This window comes from Naumovozyma dairenensis, chromosome 2 (assembly GCF_000227115.2).
Source record: "Naumovozyma dairenensis CBS 421 chromosome 2, complete genome".
NCBI classification, from domain to species: Eukaryota; Fungi; Ascomycota; class Saccharomycetes; order Saccharomycetales; family Saccharomycetaceae; genus Naumovozyma; species Naumovozyma dairenensis.
Genome location: NC_016480.1, coordinates 631,189 through 652,481, shown reverse-complemented (window position 1 = coordinate 652,481; position 21,293 = coordinate 631,189). Strand labels below are relative to the sequence as shown.

The 21,293-nt window shown below is 33.4% G+C and overlaps 11 protein-coding genes across 11 annotated transcripts; 6 read left to right on the top strand and 5 right to left on the bottom strand.

Annotated features, from left to right (window-relative positions):
* Positions 1 to 49: 49 nt before the first annotated feature.
* SMD1 (mRNA splicing protein SMD1) lies at positions 50 to 511 on the bottom strand (the record flags this gene model as incomplete). The annotated part of the gene is made up of 1 exon (XM_003668492.1): positions 50 to 511. The coding sequence occupies one exon, from the start codon at positions 509 to 511 to the stop codon at positions 50 to 52; it is 462 nt and encodes a 153-aa protein (XP_003668540.1).
* Positions 512 to 1,100: 589 nt separating this feature from the next.
* UPF3 (Upf3p) lies at positions 1,101 to 2,426 on the bottom strand (the record flags this gene model as incomplete). The annotated part of the gene is made up of 1 exon (XM_003668491.1): positions 1,101 to 2,426. One exon carries the CDS (start codon positions 2,424 to 2,426, stop codon positions 1,101 to 1,103), a length of 1,326 nt encoding a protein of 441 aa, XP_003668539.1.
* Positions 2,427 to 2,760: 334 nt separating this feature from the next.
* On the top strand, positions 2,761 to 4,224 carry THP1 (Thp1p; the record flags this gene model as incomplete). Its single annotated transcript, XM_003668490.1, has 1 exon — positions 2,761 to 4,224. One exon carries the CDS (start codon positions 2,761 to 2,763, stop codon positions 4,222 to 4,224), a length of 1,464 nt encoding a protein of 487 aa, XP_003668538.1.
* A 342-nt stretch (positions 4,225 to 4,566) lies between these two features.
* Positions 4,567 to 5,061, top strand: SDH5 (succinate dehydrogenase assembly factor SDH5; the record flags this gene model as incomplete). The annotated part of the gene is made up of 1 exon (XM_003668489.1): positions 4,567 to 5,061. The coding sequence occupies one exon, from the start codon at positions 4,567 to 4,569 to the stop codon at positions 5,059 to 5,061; it is 495 nt and encodes a 164-aa protein (XP_003668537.1).
* Positions 5,062 to 5,937: 876 nt separating this feature from the next.
* On the top strand, positions 5,938 to 7,950 carry CDC45 (DNA replication initiation factor CDC45; the record flags this gene model as incomplete). Its single annotated transcript, XM_003668488.1, has 1 exon — positions 5,938 to 7,950. The coding sequence occupies one exon, from the start codon at positions 5,938 to 5,940 to the stop codon at positions 7,948 to 7,950; it is 2,013 nt and encodes a 670-aa protein (XP_003668536.1).
* Positions 7,951 to 8,462: 512 nt separating this feature from the next.
* On the top strand, positions 8,463 to 9,419 carry APC9 (anaphase promoting complex subunit 9; the record flags this gene model as incomplete). Its single annotated transcript, XM_003668487.1, has 1 exon — positions 8,463 to 9,419. The coding sequence occupies one exon, from the start codon at positions 8,463 to 8,465 to the stop codon at positions 9,417 to 9,419; it is 957 nt and encodes a 318-aa protein (XP_003668535.1).
* Positions 9,420 to 9,821: 402 nt separating this feature from the next.
* SAC6 (fimbrin) lies at positions 9,822 to 11,759 on the top strand (the record flags this gene model as incomplete). Its single annotated transcript, XM_003668486.1, has 1 exon — positions 9,822 to 11,759. One exon carries the CDS (start codon positions 9,822 to 9,824, stop codon positions 11,757 to 11,759), a length of 1,938 nt encoding a protein of 645 aa, XP_003668534.1.
* A 273-nt stretch (positions 11,760 to 12,032) lies between these two features.
* Positions 12,033 to 13,097, bottom strand: ERG27 (3-keto-steroid reductase; the record flags this gene model as incomplete). The annotated part of the gene is made up of 1 exon (XM_003668485.1): positions 12,033 to 13,097. The coding sequence occupies one exon, from the start codon at positions 13,095 to 13,097 to the stop codon at positions 12,033 to 12,035; it is 1,065 nt and encodes a 354-aa protein (XP_003668533.1).
* A 434-nt stretch (positions 13,098 to 13,531) lies between these two features.
* Positions 13,532 to 18,250, bottom strand: NDAI0B02540 (uncharacterized protein; the record flags this gene model as incomplete). The annotated part of the gene is made up of 1 exon (XM_003668484.1): positions 13,532 to 18,250. One exon carries the CDS (start codon positions 18,248 to 18,250, stop codon positions 13,532 to 13,534), a length of 4,719 nt encoding a protein of 1,572 aa, XP_003668532.1.
* Positions 18,251 to 18,500: 250 nt separating this feature from the next.
* MIM2 (Mim2p) lies at positions 18,501 to 18,839 on the bottom strand (the record flags this gene model as incomplete). The annotated part of the gene is made up of 1 exon (XM_003668483.1): positions 18,501 to 18,839. One exon carries the CDS (start codon positions 18,837 to 18,839, stop codon positions 18,501 to 18,503), a length of 339 nt encoding a protein of 112 aa, XP_003668531.1.
* A 301-nt stretch (positions 18,840 to 19,140) lies between these two features.
* On the top strand, positions 19,141 to 21,273 carry CHA4 (Cha4p; the record flags this gene model as incomplete). Its single annotated transcript, XM_003668482.1, has 1 exon — positions 19,141 to 21,273. The coding sequence occupies one exon, from the start codon at positions 19,141 to 19,143 to the stop codon at positions 21,271 to 21,273; it is 2,133 nt and encodes a 710-aa protein (XP_003668530.1).
* Positions 21,274 to 21,293: the final 20 nt, after the last annotated feature.

Here is a 21,293-nt window from a genome sequence, read left to right as displayed (position 1 = left end):
CTATATTGTATATATAATATATCACTCATTTTTCATATTCTTTTTATCGTTATAGAGCTCTTCTTACTCTTTTCGTGGTATTCTCACTAAACCCACGCTTCCTCTTTCTATTGGAATCATCTGACACTTTCCCTAATTTCCTTAATTTGTTTAATTCCTTTTCGTCAACGAGTAACGAATCTAAATTTAATGAATCTGGCAATATTATTTGTCTTATTGTATTACCACGGATATTGATGTATTGTAATGAAGTTGTAGAAGATTCAATTCCTGTTGGATTATTATTACTTGTACCGCTAGTTCCATTCGTTAAATATACAGAAGCTATAGCAACCGATCCAGCTGAGATGCCTTGAGAGGCATTACGAGGTAACGACAATTTTACGTCTGTTAAAGTTGTGTTCATTTGTGGAGATACGGTTTGTAAAGTGCCCCAAACTGTGGTACCATTTTTCAATTCTATGGTTACTTGTTCATTACGAAGTTTCTTTAAAAAATTCACCAATTTCATTGTGTTGAATTAATAATTTTAATTATGAATAAAGATGATCGCGAGATAGTATTGCTCTTTTCTTGCCACTGTTTGATTATAACAATCTTGTTGATAGAATCGTTCATCTTTATAGTTTCGCAATGTTATAACGTATCGTAAGTGAAATTTTTCAGAATCTCTATTCTTCCTTGAAATTGAACAAGGAAACGACACAGTCAAAAAAGGCAAAATGAAGACAAGAAATGAAAAATGGTACGCAACCAAAGTAAGTGAAGGGGGATGGATTTATATTAGGTATAGATAATTATATACTTTATACAATATAATCTTAAAGAAAGCTACTGTACGGCTCAGCTGCCGCCTGAAGCAATTCATTCCATAAAATATGATGTCGCATACCTTGCGATTATGGTTCTAGTATTACAAAAGAGTATCCAGTTACTAAAATATCATTCATTCCAGTGACAGGTTCAGTAGTACATATCTGTTTGTCAGTGGCGCTTTCTTCGTCAATATTAGACCCGATCCAAGATCGTAATCCCAATTAACTTTGAAGAGTATCGGAAGTTTGAGTATATCATCCTATACGCGTCAGTCTTGCTTAATTTCATTTCTCTCGTTTTAAGATCTTAATAGAAGATTGAATATTTTTAGTGGGACTATCAATATGATTGTTGTTAGTTTGTGATAACAATGATGGCATAACGTTAGAAGTCTTTGATATCTGTTTCTTCCTTTTTTGTAATTCCTTTTTACCAGCTGCTTCAAGAATAACTACATTTTGCGTTGGTTTCTTATTTGTAGCATTGTCGGTACTTGATTCAAAAGTTAAGTTTCCTGACCCCATGTTAGTATTAGTTGCTGGCACGTTCTTCTTTTTCTTCTTCGATCGTCTCGATTTTTTCTTACCTTCGGTAGTTCCCGTTGTTGCTTTGGCACCTTTTTGCTTCTCTTTTTTATTTTCCTTACTGATTTTATCTTTATTCTTATCTTTGTTTGCATTCTTTGCTTGACTCGTAACATCCTTAGTTGAAGAAGCTGAACCACCAGCTAATTTGGTCAATGCTAGTTCACTTTTCTTAGCTGCTGCAATATCAGCTTCCTTTTGTCTTGATACTTCTTTCCGAACAGGTCTTAATAAACTGAAATTACCGTAATCAATAACTTTATCATTTTCTTTACTTCGACCAAGAAACATCTTAAATAGATCATCATTTTCAATAGTTCCTTCCAAGATATCCTTCTTGGGGGCCTTCGTCCTTTGATGCTTTTTAGGATTATTTCTAGATCTCTCTGGAACATTCTCTTCAATGCTTTTAATATAAGATGATAATGTCAACAAGGGAATCATTACATTCTCATGATCATCAATGAACTTCATATTTTTCACAATACTGGCAAACTTATTCAATTTTACTATGGAGTCGAAAATGAAATAAGCTCTTGAATAATGTGGCTGCTTAAATAATTTCGAAGAATAATGACCTTGAATGTAGTACCATTCAAGATATAAATCATGAATATTCTTTGAGAGACTGACATTCTTAATGAAATTTTCAGAATTTAAATTAGGAGGTAAATGTCTTAAAACTAATTTAAATAGATTACTTTCATTCCTATCTTGTTTCTGTCTTTGTTTCTGTCTCTTTTGTTGCTTTTGTTGCTGCTGTGTTGCTCTCTTCTTTGCAGGTTTATTACTTCCTTTTAGATGTGTGGCATTCTCTGATTTTGCTGTACTGTTGGCTTCTTTATCAGGAACGGTATCAATAGTTTGTTTGTTCCTCGATTTTGGTCTTCTTCTTCTATTTCTGGGATTAATAGCGGTACCATCTGTGGAAGTATTGCCAGCTGCAACAGTAGTACCAGTTGGTTGTTGTTGTCTTGGTGATGGCTGTTGAACCTTCTTAGATTGGGCATTCGGCGATTCCGACATGTTTTAGAAATCAATCAATTTGGCTGGCACTCTCAAAAAATGGAAGAGAGTAGTATGTTTGATAATGATGTAGCTGATTGCCACTTTCCATTGACTAATTCTTCTTTAATCTTCTTTTTCTTTGCATTGTTTTTAACTCTTTAAATGTTGTTCACCAAAGTTTCCATTCAATACTTTTTCAACTACGTAAAAGTGAAAAATAATAAAGAGTTGGTATTCCACTACTAATTCAGAGAGTAATATGATGAGAAGAAAGCAAAGACCATATATCAGGAAGGTGTCTGATACTTCCCATTTACTATAACCTGATAGTATAGAACGTTACCTTAAAGATATGGTCGGTAATTATAATTTAAATCAATTCTTTAGAGATATTCAAAATGGGAATTATACAATCTTAAGTTTAGATTTACAATTCAATGGGTTCCAAGTAGCATCATTACAGAATGAATTGATTTCGAAATCGTACACCAAGAAACAATTAGAGGAATTAGTGGAATTTAATTCAGGTAATAAACGATGGACAAGGTTCAATATTATGATTACATCATTTTTAAATTATTGTGAGAATGTGGATCCATGGTCCATTTGGTCCAGTTGTGATTTAATTTTCGAATTTTATTCTAATTTAACGAATTGTTTATTAAATGATACATATCCAATTGATCCCTTGGTACCTATTTTCCGGAAACAAACTGAAATAGTTATACCGTTGGCCATTAAATTAGATAATAATTATATGATTTTAGGGACAAGAAAATATCAATTCTTATCACATACATCATCAATCATTTCAAAATTATTCAATAGTATTAAGACTTATAGAAATGATAACAGTGGTGGTAATGGTAGTAATGATAGTGAACGATATGATGCAACACTTCCTGAGAAACAAAAAATTCTACTATATTTAGTCAATAAACTAAACAATTTATATTTCAGAATAGATTCTCCACAATTATGTTCCAATATTTTCAATAATTTTAAGCCAAAGAGTATGTTAGAACATTTCAAGGATTATAATATAAGAGAACGAATTGAATATAGATATCTTTTAGGTAGATATTATCTTTTGAATGCAAGAATGAGTAATGCATATGCACAATTACAAAAAGCATATGTAATGGCCATGTCAATAAATAATTCCCTCCAAGGCAATGATGATGATAATGGGAATAGATTGGTTTGGAAGCGGAATATTAATAGAATATTACGATATCTTATACCAGCTGGTATTGTCATTGGTAAATGTCCAAATTTCAATGACATTAAAGATTATCCTCAAATAGATATATACAAGAAACTTTGCCACAATATTACGACAGGTAATATGAGTGGGTTACATGGTTGGTTAAAATTACATGAAAAACTCTTACGAAGGCAATATGTGCATTTAATTCTTTTAGAAAAATTACCAATATTAACTTACAGATTTTTAATAAAGAATGTTATTTCTAAATTTGTGATATCTGAAGGTTCCAATAAATTATTGTATGAATTGGTACATAGAGCCATATGGGTTTCTTTAAACCTAAGCGATGATAATGGGAGTATTGATAATAGCATGGGGAAAAAAATAACGATATATGATGGTATTCATACAGGGACTTTGGCAGATACAGAAAATATATTGGTGACTTTGATTAATCTTGGATTTTTACGTGGGAATTGTTTCCCATTATTGAAATTATGTGTTTTCCAAAAGAATGTTCCTATCACTGATGTGATGCCAAGTGTTGATAAGAGGATTGCTCTCCAATTCCCATTACATTCAGATGATTCGTGGCTAGATAGCTAAATATATATACTATATTAGTCAATGAAAAGAAATCGTATTTGATATAAAAAAAGTTTAATACCTTCTATTACAAAAATATAAGTAGATATATGTTCATCTTATATCTTTGAGTCGTATGACTCTCTCTCTCTCTCTCTCTCTCTCTCTTTCTCTCTCTCTCTCCTTGTTTGACTAATCATTTTTTACCAATAAAATCTTTTTTATACACAAAGAGGCGGCAGATGGAACAAAGTTTTAATTTTAAAGGGAGTACACATATGTATATACACAGATTACACAGGTAAGAATGTCATTGGTAGACGAACGAACCGATTAGAAAACTAGCAGCAGGCTTCAGGTATAATGTTGACTAGAAACCTTTTACGTTGTGCTTCTACTGCCACAGTAATTTTTTCAAGAACAAGGGTGCTTAACGGAGTTCTAAGCTATTCATTCTATTCGACCAATAACAACAACAATAATAAACCTAACAAGGATGAAGATGATGTAGTATCAAGGATAAAAATCCCACCAATTGATAGATCTAACGAACCATTAGAAAGGACCCGTTCCAGATTAATTTATCAATCAAGGAAAAGAGGTATTTTGGAAACTGATTTATTATTATCTGCATTTGCCGCTAAATACTTGAAAGATATGGACGTGGTAGAATTAAAAGAATACGATGAATTGTTAAACGAATTGGATTGGGATATTTATTATTGGGCAACTAAGAACTTCGATTATAGTCCATTACCTAAAAAATGGAATGATTCAAAAGTATTGAAAAAATTGCAAGAATTTAGTCAAAATAAAAAGAAGGAAATTTTGAAGATGCCTGATCTAGATAAATATTAAGACAATGGAATCTTCCTTTCTTCCACTAATTGGGAGCCAACAATTGAATTATCTAATAAAAATGTCGAATTGAATCATCATATTCTTTATTTTTCTGCGTCTCTTGTCTATACATACTATGTATTACTTATACATACACGTACATATATATTCCTATGATAATATTAAACTATAAATACCCAATAGTATCAGAAAAAACTTGATTCAAGCACAGACGTTTTGGGCTGCAATGGTGAATTCTATTCATATGAGGGTACCTCCAATAGTTACTTATATATTTTAAAGTAAAAAAAAAGTTTTGCAGACCCTGAAACTACTTGTAGCAATACTGCTCACCTTGTTAAAAGTATTATGCAATTTCTCCTCCAAGCTTTAATAATTATGAATCACTATCCCTGAAATCGTTTTAAAAATGTCGTTGGGTCACATGTCTTTGCAGACAAAAGAAATCGTTGAGGAAAGAGTGGATTTTTTTTATGTAGTTCAGTCCCAAACAGATATATCAGCCATAACCCTCCTTACTTAAGTTACTACTTGAATGTATATCTTCTTCAATAGAGCCCAAACTTCAAGTCCCTGACATCTACTTTACTTAGGTTTGTTGTTCTGGAAAAGTGTCAGACACCTTTGAAGACGCGTGAAACGGTTTACGCGTTTCTCAAAATATCAAAACAATACATTACAACTGCAAAAAATGAAAAATTTCACATATATAGTTATATATTCTTGCAAAGGGCAATAATACACATATATCCAAAAATAGTTGGTCACATAAGCATCACAGGAGACCGCATTCATATCCATATTATCGTTATTGCATCCATTAACTTCTTTTTTCTCCGAAGTTCCCATGAATATACCAAAACAATTTATACCATGTATTATAAAGTTGATCAATTAAAACAAGCATATTATAACATATTAAAATCATCATCAAGTCATTCATCATGTCAGTTAGTCATATTTGTTTCCTGTTTAAATATCGATTCCATGTGTGCCACTAAGATGCTATCAAATTTATTTAAGAAAGAATTAGTTCAATTACAAATTGTCCCAGTTTTTGGATATTCTGAATTGAAAAAACTATATTCACAATTAGATATCAATATAAATAGTGTTATATTGGTTGGATTCGGTGCTGTTGTTGACTTAGAAGCATTTTTAAATCTGGATAATAATAACACGACTGATAATAATAACACGCCTGATAATAATAATAATAATAATAATAATAATAATAGTGAAAGATTGATTTATGTATTAGATGCTCATAGGCCGTGGAATTTAGATAATTTATTTGGATCCGATATTATTCATTGTTTTGATGATGGTACTGTGGAAAATAATTTACAACATGAAAAAGAGGCATATTTCAAATTAGTTAAATTAGAAGAAGAAAGAGAAAATGACAGTGAAGATGATGGACTTTCTGACGATGACGAAGACGATGACGATGACGATGACGATGACGAAGAACAAGACCAAACTGATGAAGATGAAGACGAAGAAAGCAATATCGACTCAAAGAAACGAAAAAAATCATCTTCAAATAATAATAATCCAAGGAAAAAATTAATTATACAAAGAAGGAAAGATATCAATACTTATGAACGATTCTTAGAAGAATATTACTCCAATGGTTCTACAATAGTAAATTCCATTTCCACACAAATATATTCCTTATTATCATCCATTGGTGAAACAAATATACAGAACTTATGGTTAACCATACTGGGAGCCACGTCGTTAGATACAGCATATTCTCAAGTTTATAATCGATTATTCCCATTATTGCAAGATGAAGTGAAAAGATTATCACCGAGTAATAATAGTATGATCTCCACAAAGACACCAGACACTTTATCATTAGAAGTACAACCCGATTATTATTTATTCTTACTAAGACATTCGTCATTATATGATAGTTTTTATTATTCCAATTATGTCAATGCCAAATTGTCACTTTGGAATGAAAATGGGAGGAAAAGATTACATAAAATGTTTGCAAGAATGGGGATCCCCTTAACGACAGCTCAAGAATCATGGCTTTATATGGATCATTCCATTAAAAGAGAATTAGGAATCATTTTTGATAAGAATTTAGATCGATATGGATTACAAGATATTGTAAGAGACGGATTTGTCAGAACATTTGGTTATAGAGGTAGTATTAGTGCGAGTGAATTTGTCGAAGCATTAACAGCATTATTAGAGATGGGCGGGTCCATCCTTAAAGATGGTAGAGTAGTATCATCAAGTAATAATGCAAATTATGATGTTCCATTAGATGAAGAAGATATACAAGATAATGATGGTAATGTATCACAATTATTAAATTTGACAAGACGTCAATGGGTTTCTAATTTCTGGTTAAGTTGGGATGCGTTAGATGATCGTAAATTTGAATTATTAAATCGTGGTATTCAACATGCACAAATGTTACAAAAATCTGTTTTCAATACAAGTGTTATCATTTTGGAGAAAAAATTGATTAAACATCTTCGAATATATAGATTATGTGTATTACAAGATGGTCCTGATCTAGAATTGTATAGGAACCCATTGACATTACTACGATTAGGTAATTGGTTAATAGAATGTTGTGCAGAATCTGAAGACAAACAATTATTACCGATGGTTTTGGCAAGTTTGGATGAATCAACAGACACTTATCTTGTTGCTGGTCTGTCACCAAGGTACCCAAGGGGATTGGATACTATTAATACGAGAAAACCAATTTTAAACAACTTTAGTATGGCATTTCAACAAATTACAGCAGAGACAGGTGCTAAAGTTAAGATAGATAATTTTGAAAGTTCAATTATTGAGATTCGTAAAGATGACCTATCACCATTCTTAGAAAAGTTAACATTAAGTGGTTTATTATAGATATATATATTTCAGCATATGTAAGGGTCGGTAAAATATACCATTGATACCAAGTTATGGTACAACGGGCCTTTGCAATTCATAGTAAGGAAGATATATCCTTTATATTTTTAGTGATTTTGCTATTTCAAATCTCCTATCAATATTCCCATTGCATACTGTCTGAATACTCTAAAGGTGTCTTTTACTTACCACTTTTTGCTGTCAATGCCCAATAGAAGAAATCTTCGTATATGTTTCGCTATAAATTATATATACACAAAAGAAAATATCATACGTAATTATAAGAAACTGGATAGCATAGTATACAGAGCACTGACATCCAGATAAAGTAGTGGTGGCACATTATTTTCCAGTGTTGAGACTTCTATCCGTAACCAGAGCCAGTACATACCCTTTAGGTTATTTTACCACAGGTTCTATCATTGCATCCAACTTTATAACTCTGTTTCGGTACATCAATAATAAGCACCTTTGAAAAGAACGAAAATACAGCTGACAAAAACATAATCATGATAGAAGACGAGGCAAATAATAATAATAATAATAATGTCAATAATAATGGAGCGTTCCAATCTCTGTCAAATAATCCATCTTCATTATGGGGGACACCACAACGACAGGGTGCTATACATTTCCATAATCATAAAAATGATAATAATGCAACTGATGTTTTTAATACACCGCTGAGACGACCCACTAGGAGCACAGCGAATCATTTATCAAGTAGTGAGCATCATTTAGTGAGTCATAGTGACTGTAATGATGGTAACGGTACAAGAAATGATGACATAGATTATGTAATGGATGATAAGGATCATCTTAATAGTAGCCATCGTGAAGAGGAAGAAGGATATAAATACGATTATCGGCCATTTATTGATAAGGATTTGGTACAAGAACATAAGATCAACAATCTATTACGATCTGAGAAGGCTATCCATTGCTTGATCTTCCATAAGAATGGACATTCCAATGAATCGACGTCATTCTTTATGGAGGATTCTTATAAACCAGATTTACAGTTACATTGTGGAGATGAAGACGGTGATGAGATCCATGATCAAGCCCAATACCCTGCAGGAAGCTTGATTACTAGAATACCGAACTGTAATGCTAATCACTTGTATGGGCTTTTCAATTGCATACCATTATTACCCAGTAAACGTGGTAACTCCTCCATGGAGACAGCACTTCGAGATTTCTGGGATGATAATGACGATACAGGTCTGTTGTCTGCAATAGACAGTGCACATAGAGTGAAATTGGGAGAGATATTTAAAAGAGAATGTGAATTGTTCCAAGAATTGCAATTACAATCTCAGTCCCAGTCGCAATCACAAGAAGACGGGACAGAAGTAGACATTGGCGACGCATTCAATCAAGAGATTACAGTAGATGAAATTAAAAGGCAATGTCATGAGATATATGAAGAAGATGAAGAGACAACCATACCCACATTAATGTAAACCATGACAACACAACAACACTCTCTGATAATATTCTTCACTATTTATATATGAAATGAAAAGGCCTTTTTTATAGTATACAACACCCCGACACCACACTGCGTGGGAATATAACTAAGGAGGCTGAACTTCAAACAATCGAAAGTTTATTAACTTAACGTTATTATCACTAACTAGACGTAACTTAAAAGTATATATTTTCAGCTGAATTGCTTTCAAGGACAATTCTTTTTTTACTCTATGCATATCTAGCTATATCTACTCAAGAACACTATAATTACCACGAAAAGACACTTCCTTAGTATATAGTGAGAAGAACTTACCTAAGAAAATAAGGAATAATAGGGATCTCCTCTTTTAGTCGCACACTTTACTGATACACCAAAGACTTCCAAAGAAACCATGAATATCGTGAAATTACAAAGAAAATTCCCCATCTTATCCCAAGAAGATCTATTCAACACAATAGAAAGATTCAGATCCATCGATTTGGATGATAAAGGTTGGGTCGAGAAGCAACAAGCTCTAGAAGCTGTTCAAAAAACCGGTGAGGCCTCTTACGATGAAGCCAGAGAAACGTTGAAAAGAGTCAACGTAGATGCATCAGGTCATGTCGAATTGGATGATTATGTGGAATTGATCGCTAAATTAAAAGAATCGAAATCTGAACCTGTACCACAAACTAGTTTCAGCGTAGATAATTCTACGGCAAATGCTATCCCTGTACAACCTACTCCTATGGGGTTGAAACATGAAGGTGAAGGGGCAAGAGCAAGGATTATCGTTGGCGGGTCCACTACGGGGACCACTCATACTATTAATGAGGAAGAGAGAAGGGAATTTACTAAACATATTAATCAGGTCTTAGCAGGTGACGAAGATATCGGATATATGTTACCATTCCCTGAGGATACTTTCCAATTATTTGATGAATGTAAAGATGGGTTGGTTTTGTCTAAATTAATTAATGATTCTGTCCCAGATACTATTGATACAAGAGTATTGAATATGCCTAAGAACAATAAAAGATTGAACAATTTCCAAGCAAGTGAAAATGCTAATATAGTTATTAACTCAGCAAAGGCTATCGGATGTGTTGTTGTTAATGTCCACTCTGAAGATATTATTGAAGGTAAAGAACATTTAATCCTGGGTTTAATTTGGCAAATCATTAGAAGAGGTCTTTTAAGTAAGATTGATATTAAACTACATCCTGAATTATATCGTTTATTGGAAGATGATGAAACTTTAGAACAATTCTTAAGATTACCACCTGAACAAATCTTATTACGTTGGTTTAATTATCATTTGAAACAAGCTAATTGGGGTAGACGTGTAACTAATTTTTCCAAAGACGTCTCAGATGGTGAAAATTATACCATTTTGTTAAATCAGTTAGCACCAACATTATGTTCGAAGGATCCATTACAAACTACTGATCTGTTACAAAGAGCTGAACAAATCTTAGTCAACGCGGAAAAATTAGAATGTAGAAAATATTTAACTCCAAGAGCTCTTGTCGCAGGAAATCCAAAATTGAATTTGGCCTTCGTAGCTCATTTATTTAACACTCACCCAGGTTTGGAACCAATTGAAGAAGAAGAACAACCTGAGATTGAAGAATTCGATGCAGAAGGTGAAAGAGAAGCAAGAGTCTTCACTTTATGGTTGAATTCATTAGATGTTGACCCACCTGTAGTTTCATTATTCGAAGATTTGAAAGATGGGTTGATCTTAATGCAAGCTTATAATAAAGTTATGCCAAATACTGTTGATTTCAAACATGTTAATAAAAAACCAACTTCTGGCGTTGAACTTTCAAGATTTAAAGCCTTAGAGAATACTAATTATGCTGTGGAATTGGGTAAACATAATGGATTTTCACTAGTGGGAATTGAAGGCTCTGATATATTAGATGGTAATAAATTATTAACATTAGGTTTAGTATGGCAACTAATGCGTAGAAATATTACAAATACAATGAAACATTTATCATCCACAGGTAGAGATATGAGTGATTCTCAAATCTTAAAATGGGCTCAAGATCAAGTTGCAAAAGGCGGTAGAAGTTCTACAATTCGTTCATTCAAAGATCCATCTCTTTCAAATGCTCACTTCTTATTGGACGTATTAAATGGTATTGCTCCAGGTTATGTCAATTATGATCTGGTTGCCCCAGGTAACAATGAAGAGGAAAGATACGCTAATGCAAGATTAGCTATCTCAATTGCAAGAAAGTTAGGTGCGTTGATTTGGTTAGTACCTGAAGATATCAATGAAGTTCGTGCAAGGTTAATCTTAACATTCGTTGCCTCATTAATGTCTATTCAAAAGAACTGAAGTCAATTGACTAAACAATCCCTTAAACAATCAATGTTTGTATAAAAATTACTACTATTTAAATATATTTACTTTCACTCAAATAAGAGAAAAATTGACAATCAAACTATGTATTATTAATAGTAAATAAAAAAGATGACAACAAAATTATTAATATAAGCCGTAACTTTTAGTTTCTCTCTTTTCATAAATATACAAGTATGTTTTTATCCTAGTGTATATTTCTACTTCGCAAAATCCCTTTTTCTAATCATAAAGCTAAAAAGACCATTTTTACATAGGGATTCTTGTATTTGTAATTTGACCCTTTAATTTTTCATCCCATTCTTTCTCCTTTAATTTAATATAATCATATACATCACTTGATCCAATTGGAATAATTTCTTGAGCTTTAATATACTCTTTCCCTGATCTTGTAGTGGCAGAACCATATTTCAGCTCTTCGCCTTCGTAATTGGATTTATCCATCTCCAAAGCGACATAAATAGGAGCGTTTGCAGCTTTATAACCACTAATATTATGCCACTTAGATCCTAAAAATATTCTAGCAATATAAAACAATAATAGCATACCATAAAATGTAAAAACATTCAAGTATTTGAAAAATGAATGACTTGTAAAAATTCCAGGTTGAACAATATACTGATGGATCCCCATTGACTTTAGTTCTTTATAAGTGGCTAAATGAAGTAGATCAACTAATCTTTTGGAACCTTCATACGACGAATCAGTCCTTAATAACTCAATATCTTGTAATGACAAATATTTAGGGCCTGACATAATGCTCGAGATCCAAATAATTGTACCATTTCCAGCTGATAATAGTGGTAATAATTTGTGAAGGAGATAATATGGACCAAATACATTAGCTTGAAAAACAAGGCCCATATTATCCTTAGATTTGACTCCAACCTTTTGCATCTTGTACGTAGGATTAGTTACTGCCTCTAGTGGGTTAGCTATTACTTCCTTCATTGCACCGACCCAATCTATACCGTCATATACGCCTTGAGCTGCATTGACAAAGAAATAATGAATAGCATCATAAGTTTTAGTTAATTCATAGTACGCATTCAAGACACTAACCATATTGGTAAAATCAACTAAGAAATAATCATAATCCACTATACCAGTTCTTTTAGATTTATGAGTATATGCCTTAATTAAATTGATAGCTTCCTTGACACGAGGTAACGTCCTAGAGGTAACCACGAATGTCAATCTTGTCTCTTTGTCTGATGTGTCAATGAATCGATAAGCAATATTTAAACCCAAATTACTGTTTGTTCCAGTTATTACGATAACTTTTCTATCGTCTACTACTTTCCCATTGTGCATGATGAGTTCCAGTTTGCTTTTTCACTAAATATCTCGAGATTTTATTAATGCACGACATTCATAAGAGTACAAGACAAGCTAAACCTATTTATAAACCCTCAATGTTATCAGTCGAATAACTAGGTATAATAACAAATTCGGTATTATATATGACTTGTCGTATTTCTGTCAGAGTTCTCGAGCTTACTTCTTCGTTTACATTTTCCTTCAAGCTGTAAACGAATGTCACTTTTCTTATTTCCGAAGAAATCCATTAAAAAAACCAAAAATGCCAGTTAAAGCCATTTAAATGAATGAATTAATGGAAATTAATTTATATTTCTTGCGTATAGTAATAAAATGGTATACAGAAAAATTATCATAAATGTACATAATAAATAAATGTCGTTTTTTCTCGTTTTTCTTTGCTTCGCTTATTGCTCCATTCCACGATTTTAGTCAGTAGTAACTGCTTGGAAAATGGCCTTATATGGAGCTTTAAATCCAGTCCATTTCTCAAATTGAGCAACACCTTGATGAACTAACATTTGAGCTCCTGGAACCACTTGCCATTCATATTTATCCTTTGCCAATCTCATAATTGGCGTCACTGCAGGTTTGTAAGCAGCATCTAAAAGAGTTGGTGGGAAACCAGCATTCAAACCCTTAGTCAAAAATCTTTCTAATTTACTTAATAATGTAGGATCCAACGGTTTGTCTGCTGGAACGCAACTGACAGCAATTCCTACGGGTTCTTTAGCTTGTTCAGCTTGTTCAATAGAATTGACGACAACAATATTGAATTCCGTTGGGAAGCTTTCTTTCAACTCCTCTAATTTAGGAGTCGTTCTATTAATCATGAAAATCTTGGAACACCCCATTTTGTGTAAGGCGAAAACGGCTGCCCTTGAGGTACCACCGGCACCAATGATTAATCCAGCTGTACCTTTAACAGATTCTGGAACTCCGTTACTCACTAAGGAATTTTTAATACCTAGCCAATCAGTATTATCACCTCTGAAAGTTTTATTACCTAAGGGAATAACAGTATTGACAGCACCAATAGCTTTGGCAGCATCAGTTAATTCACTCATATATTTAATTATGTCTAGTTTTAATGGAATGGTGACTGCTAACCCACCTAGGTTAGGTTTACCTTCTAATAATTCTTTAGAGATAACTTCAGCAGAGTCCGTTTCATATTTATCAAAGTTGTATGGTAAGCCTAACAGTTCATAGCCTGTATTATGCAAAATTGGGGATCTTGAATGACCAATTGGTGTACCGACTACGAAAAATTCCTTGGAAGATAACCCACCCATTGATGTATAAATTTCATTGATTTGCTTTAATGTCAATTGACCTGGAGCTGATGCACTTGGTAACAAATGAGAAGTGATTGGGGTCAATACTGTATTTAATACACGAGAAATCTTACCACATTCAGTCATATTTATAGCGATCAACGGTTTTTCTTTATGTGCGTCTCTGAATTTTTCAAGTACTAGATTATCTTCAAATTTAGTAGCTGTACCTACAAATTTAATGATGTCAACGTCTAAGGCTAATGCTTGGATGTATCTATTTTCCCATTCAGCATCACCCCATGGGTATGCAGCAGCAAAATCATGGTGAGATCCAATTATCTTAGTAAATCTCTTATTATTTAAGACATTATATTGGATAGATGTAGGTAATGTTAATTCTAAATCAATATATTCTACCCCAGATTTTAATGCTGTCTTGTATAACTCTTCGATGGCTTCGTATTCTTCATCTGGGAAATTACCACCTTGTTTCTTGGTACGAATTGTAAATATGATAGGAAGACTATCTGTAGATGTACGTAAAATTGATAACTGTCTATTGACATAATCAGGATCATAATTAGCTAAATGATCCACTCTGACTTCAACAGCATCACAACCATAAGTAATAGGAGTTAGTTTCGTGTCATGCTCTGCTAAATCTTCAAATGTTAGACAAACAAATGCAGATCTTTTAGTTGGAATTACAGTTTGTTTTAACCCTGAAATAAATAAAATAAACTTGCCAAATGCTCTTCTCAGATTTTGGAATTCGACTTCTGTAGAACAATGTGGAGCGAAGAATGTGTAATTAGAACAATCTTTATACCATTTTTCTCTTCTTTCCCAAACCTCTCTAATTTCTTCAACAAATGCAGGTCTAGTAGGATCAGATTTCAAGAAAACGATAGTTTCTTCAATATCTCTATGTAAATGCATGACTATACCACCTTGTGACACAAATTTCTTCAAATGAACTCTAGATTCAGCATTTTCAACAATACCACCACCTGTAGAGAAAACATAACCTTTATCCCCATATTGTTCAATAACTTCTTTAAAGATTCTTGTTTCTTCGGAACGGAATTTCTCCCAACCAAATTTGGCGACAAAATCTTTAATAGAGCCATCTGCATATTGTTCTTCAAATAAATCATCAAGATCAACCCATTTATAACCAAGCGTTGTAGCACACCATTTACTTATAGTAGTTTTCCCAGCAGCTCTCATACCGATAATAACAACACTTTTTCTGACATTATTACTATTATTTGTTATTGTGGAGCCTTTTGTGGGTTCGCATCCGTCTAATTTAGCTCCTAACTTGGTATGAAGAACGTCCCACCAACCTGGCCATGTTTTTGCTGTACAATGTCTTTCTTGAATTCTTACACCATTTGGAGCAGTGGATACCATTCCAGCTAACAATGAAAAACTCATGGCAACACGATGATCATCGTAAGAATGAATACCTTGGGCTGCAGGACATTGTAAATCTTTTAATGAGTTTAGACCATAAACTTGAATACCATCGGGTAATTCCTTTGTTCTTACGCCGAATTTCTCTAATTCAGTAGCCATAGCTAAAATTCTATTACATTCTTTAACACGTTGGTTAGCAATACCTTCAATTGTTGTTATGTTTTCAGATTTAGAGTCACCATCATCGTGAGCAATAGCAGCAACGACACATGCAGTTAGGAATGCATCAGTCATAGGTTCCATATCGACGTGTTTTAATGGTTTTAAAGATCCAACTTTTGGACCAGTAACAGTTGTAGATGTAGCAGTTTGTTTAACTGTACAACCCATTGGTCCTAAGACTAATGGTGCGAATTTTGCATCACCTTGTAATGATTCGTAACCGATATTTGAAACAGTAACTGTAGTACCAGTCATTGCAGCAAATGCTAATGGATAAGTTGCACTAGAAGCATCACTTTCTATCACGTATTCCTTTGGATTAACGTAAGTCCCCTTTGAAATATGGTAAGTATATGGTTCCGTTTTTGATTTTATAACATTAACTCCAAACTTTTCCATCATTTTAATGGTCATATCAACATATAATATAGATATTGGTTTACCTCCAACAAGTGATAATGTAACTGGTTCTTGAGCATAAGGAGCACACATTAAGATGGATGATACATATTGCGATGAAACAGTTGCTGCCAATTCAATTCTGCCACCTTGGAAGACAGATGAAGTGTCGACTTTGATTGGTAAGCAACCTTCAGATTTTACATAATCGATTTTAATACCATTGATACGTAAAGAATCTACTAAGGGGCCAATTGGCCTTTGTTGCATTCTAGCATTACCAGTCAAAATAACGTGATCCTTAGTAGGGGTAGAATTTACTAAAGCAGCCACCGAAGTTAAGAATCTGGAGGCAGTACCTGCATTACCTAGATATAATTCGTTTGGACAAGCAGACAAGGCTTCACCACCATGTCCTTCTATGACAATTGTTTCACCATTATCCTCCGAAGTGATCGTGGCAGCATTTAAATCTTGAATAGCAGATAACATATATTTTGTGTCATCAGAATGTAGCAAGTTCCTAATTTTACATTGCCCTTTACCTAGTGCAGCTAATATTAGAGCACGATTTGAAATAGATTTTGAACCAGGTGGCGTGATGAATTTTTCATTTGTATTGGTCTCATTAACAGTGAACGGGTAAACTAAGGTTTCATCAGTCAAGATAAATCTTAAATCTTCATCTGTAACGAAATGTGCTGAAGTACCGTAACATTTCCCAATGGCTTCCAGTAAGACAACTTTCTTTTTGGAGCCTGCATTTTTCTTGTCAATACTCATTTTATCTAGCAAAACATTCAGTGGAGTTTCCTTATTTAATGTTAGATCTTTAAACCACTTTTCTTCTGGAGCAATTGGAAGACCGTAGGCCGATAATATCTTGGAAAGACGAGCTACTTGTGTTGGTGACAAGATACCTAAATAACGAGACAATTCAGCCTCTTTGATCATACCAATCGAGACACATTCACCATGTAAAGCTTGTGGGGTTAAGATAGCTTCATAGGCATGGCCAATTGAATGTCCAAAATTCAGTAAGTTTCTTAAACCTGATTCTCTTTCATCAGAAGATACCACTTCAGCTTTGACTTTAATACTTTCCAAAACCAATTTATAAACATGATTTAAGATAGTTTCAATGGCAGTACTTTCATCACTGTCCCCGTTATTAACCACTTCTAAGAACTTAATAGCGTTATCTTCCAGTCTGGTAAATTCTTCAGCATTCCAAATGGCTGCAGTTTTAATAACTTCAGCCATCCCATTAATGAATTCTCTTCTAGGTAAAGAACTTAACCACATGATATCTACAAGGACAAACTCTGGCTGCCAAAATGCACCGATGAAATTTTTCCCTAATGGAGTATCTACAGCTGTTTTCCCACCAATGGATGAATCTACCATTGCCAATAACGAGGTAGGGATTTGAATGAATCTGACACCTCTCATGAAAGTGGCAGCAACGAACCCTATCATATCACCGATGACACCACCTCCAATGGCGATGATCACTGTGTCACGGGTACATCCTTGCTTTAAAAGATAATCTTCAATGGACGCCTTTGTTTCTCTTGATTTATTAGCTTCGCCGGGGCTAACTTCGTATGTAAGAATACGTGATTCCTGTGGTAACGATGATTGGAATTCATTTAAAAGAGATTTATAATATGAAACTTTTGATAGATTTGTATCATTTATGATCACATATGTGGATGAGGAACAATGTTTGTAGATCGTTTCCACTATATGCGAATGGATCTTATACCCGACATGGATGGTTTCTTTACCTAGGATAGGTACTTTAACTAAAGGAGCAACCATTGTAGGTTTCTTGAAAATGACTTTCTAATGGCGTTATTTATCTAGTACCACGATAGCTTGTTACTTGTAGAAACACTGGCTGTTCTTGGTAACAATTGTTGTTGGTAAATGAGTTGGTGTCTGTTTTCTATATAGAAATTTTTCAGTTTTTGCAAATTGAGTCACCGTTTTATGTTGGATGGATGCTCGAAAATATAGAGAATATTACTAAAGAGTTGATATATATATTACGTAGATACTTTATCTAGCTTCAATTCCATATGGTATTCATTACTCTTTGCCATATTACTCTTGCTGACCTTCTGCCTATTACTTTACCTATCATGGGTAACAATATCCAGTTGAATACTTTGTTCAATTGGTCCAAAGATTGCTCCCATTGACGTTGAGCATCTACTAATGCTGCGTTGTAATCTATAGTTTCAATGTCACTTTCAGTTTCCTCTTCAGCACATTCGTAATCCTCTTCTTCTCCTTCTACTTCTAGTTCTTGAGTGAGACTGTCTAGATTTATCTGCGAAGTGGTCCCAATAGGCGTTGAATATATAGTACTGTTATCTGCTGTTACAATGCTTGCGGTATCATCCATGGTATCCTTTCTTTGTTTGAATAATTGGTTGTATGTACTCCTCAGTTACCGCCCAGTTTCTTTTTGATTAACTGTTTGCTTATTGAAGGATATATTGAGTATCATCTTCTATATCTTCTATATCTAATTAACGTTACGTTGTGTGCGTTACGGCGATTTGTTCTGTTCGATGCTCTGAGAATTATTAAAGTAGAAGAAGAATATATAGAGATGACTTCAACAAGCACCATCCAAAGACAGGACGAACAAGAGTTCATCTGACTTACAAAGGTATTAGTGTCCCCATACCCCAAGTATACTAATGACTAACATAAATTCAGCAGGTGATTTACTACCCAAAGATGTTCAAATTAACAATGGAAAAGTTACTAAGGCCAAGGGCAAAACCAATAATGATACCAAGAACGCTACAAAATCACAAAGAAAGATAGCATGCCAACATTGTAGAAAGATAAGGAGGAAATGTGACATGATAAATCCATGTTCAAATTGTATCAAATTTGATACTACCTGTGTCTATGCAGAAAAGGATATGAGGACAACAAGATATTCCAATTCTTACGTTAAAGCATTAGAATGTCACATTGCCCTATTAGAATCTTCTTTAAAGAAAATAAAATCATCTTCAGATGATCAAGAAAAGACAAAAATTTTAGATTCTTTACCACTGGATAACATTATAGGTGAATCCTCCGTCGAGTACTCAATGAGGCGGTCGTCATCCGTATCACTTTCTTCACCGGATAGCTCGATAAGTAATGATGATTCCGAACCAACTGCTTCCAAGACTAGCAGTATATACCCATCGAATTCCTTATCGATAAGCAAGGCCAAATCATATAATGACCATCGATCTCAACTCCAACTTACACTATCAAATTTATCACAAGATCCGTTGATTCTTCGATCATTTTCATTATTTTTCAAATGGTTATACCCAGGTCATTTCATGTTCATTCACAGAGAAACATTTCTAAGTGCATTCTTTGGTGACAACAACACAAAGGATTATTATTGTTCTGAAGAACTAATATACGCAATCGCTGCATTGGGCTCCAAGATATCGAACTCCAAGACTGATTCAAAATTATTCTCCAATTCATTTTCATATTATCAACATTCCAAAAAAATCGTCCTAGAGAAAATATTCCATTTACAAAGGAATAATAACTTGGATTCATCTACTTCGTCATCAAAATTAGCCATCATTCAAACTTTATTATGTCTTTCCTTTTATGATATTGGGAATGGTGAAAATCCAATGGCTTGGTATTTATCAGGGTTAGCATTTAGAATTGCTCATGAAATTGGGTTACATTTGAACCCAAAAGCATGGACTCACGTATATGAAGATGAATTAACCATGCTTGATATCAAAGTTAGAAGTAGAATTTATTGGGGTTGTTACATTGCAGATCATTTAATTTCAATTCTCTTCGGTAGATCCACAACGTTAAGATTATCAAATTCTACCATCCCAGAAACTGATGAATTGCCCAATATTGAAAATGGTTTAGAAGATTATATTTATGATCAAAATGCTGTGTCCACTACCTCAAACCCTTTGAAAAAATTGATTGTATTATCAAGAATTACTGAAGTGTTTGCAGGGAAAATATTTGTTCAAAGTGAATCGTTTAGACAGAAAAGTGAATTTCTTAATCGATTTAATAAAGAAATGAAAAATTGGAGGAAAACTTTGCCTCTTGATTTACGTTGGTCTTTATCTAATTTAAAGGAAATGAAGCAATTTAATCCATCTACGACTTATATTTGGTTACATTATTATATTGTCTTGATATCATATAACAAACCATTCATTGATGAAATTAGAGAAAGTAGAGAATTAATTGAACAATATATTGAAGAGTTACATTATATCTTGGAGATTTGGCTGATGAATTTTAAAACTTTAGAAAAATGTAATATTTACATCGTTTATTTGACACTTTTATCCATTCAATGTATGGTAAATAGTAAATTGATTGAAAATAAATACTACACTCAATTTCTCAATTTCTTAAAGGACCCAACATTAAACCATGATTTAGCTAAAAAATTTATTGAAAATCTATCCGTTAATGATGCAAATACTACCAGTAAATCCGGTAGTGATGGTATCATTAGTAGTAGTAACAATGATAGTGTTGGATATGAAAGAGAATCTTCAACTCTTCCATTAACTCAAATAAATCATAATGCTATGAATGGCCACAGCGCTACTAATGTCGGTATGCAATATAATATGGCGTTCTCTAATAATCACATGAGTAATGAACCCATTGTAGAACCAATAGATTTATTAGGGTCTTTATCTTATGGTACTGATTTCTCATTAGAATATAACTTTGACTTTACATTGTTGAATGAGATTGATACTTTAATTGGTGGTCCAATGGACAAAGACAACTCGGTTTCTGGAAACATAGCATAACATAAAATATCTATAAAACT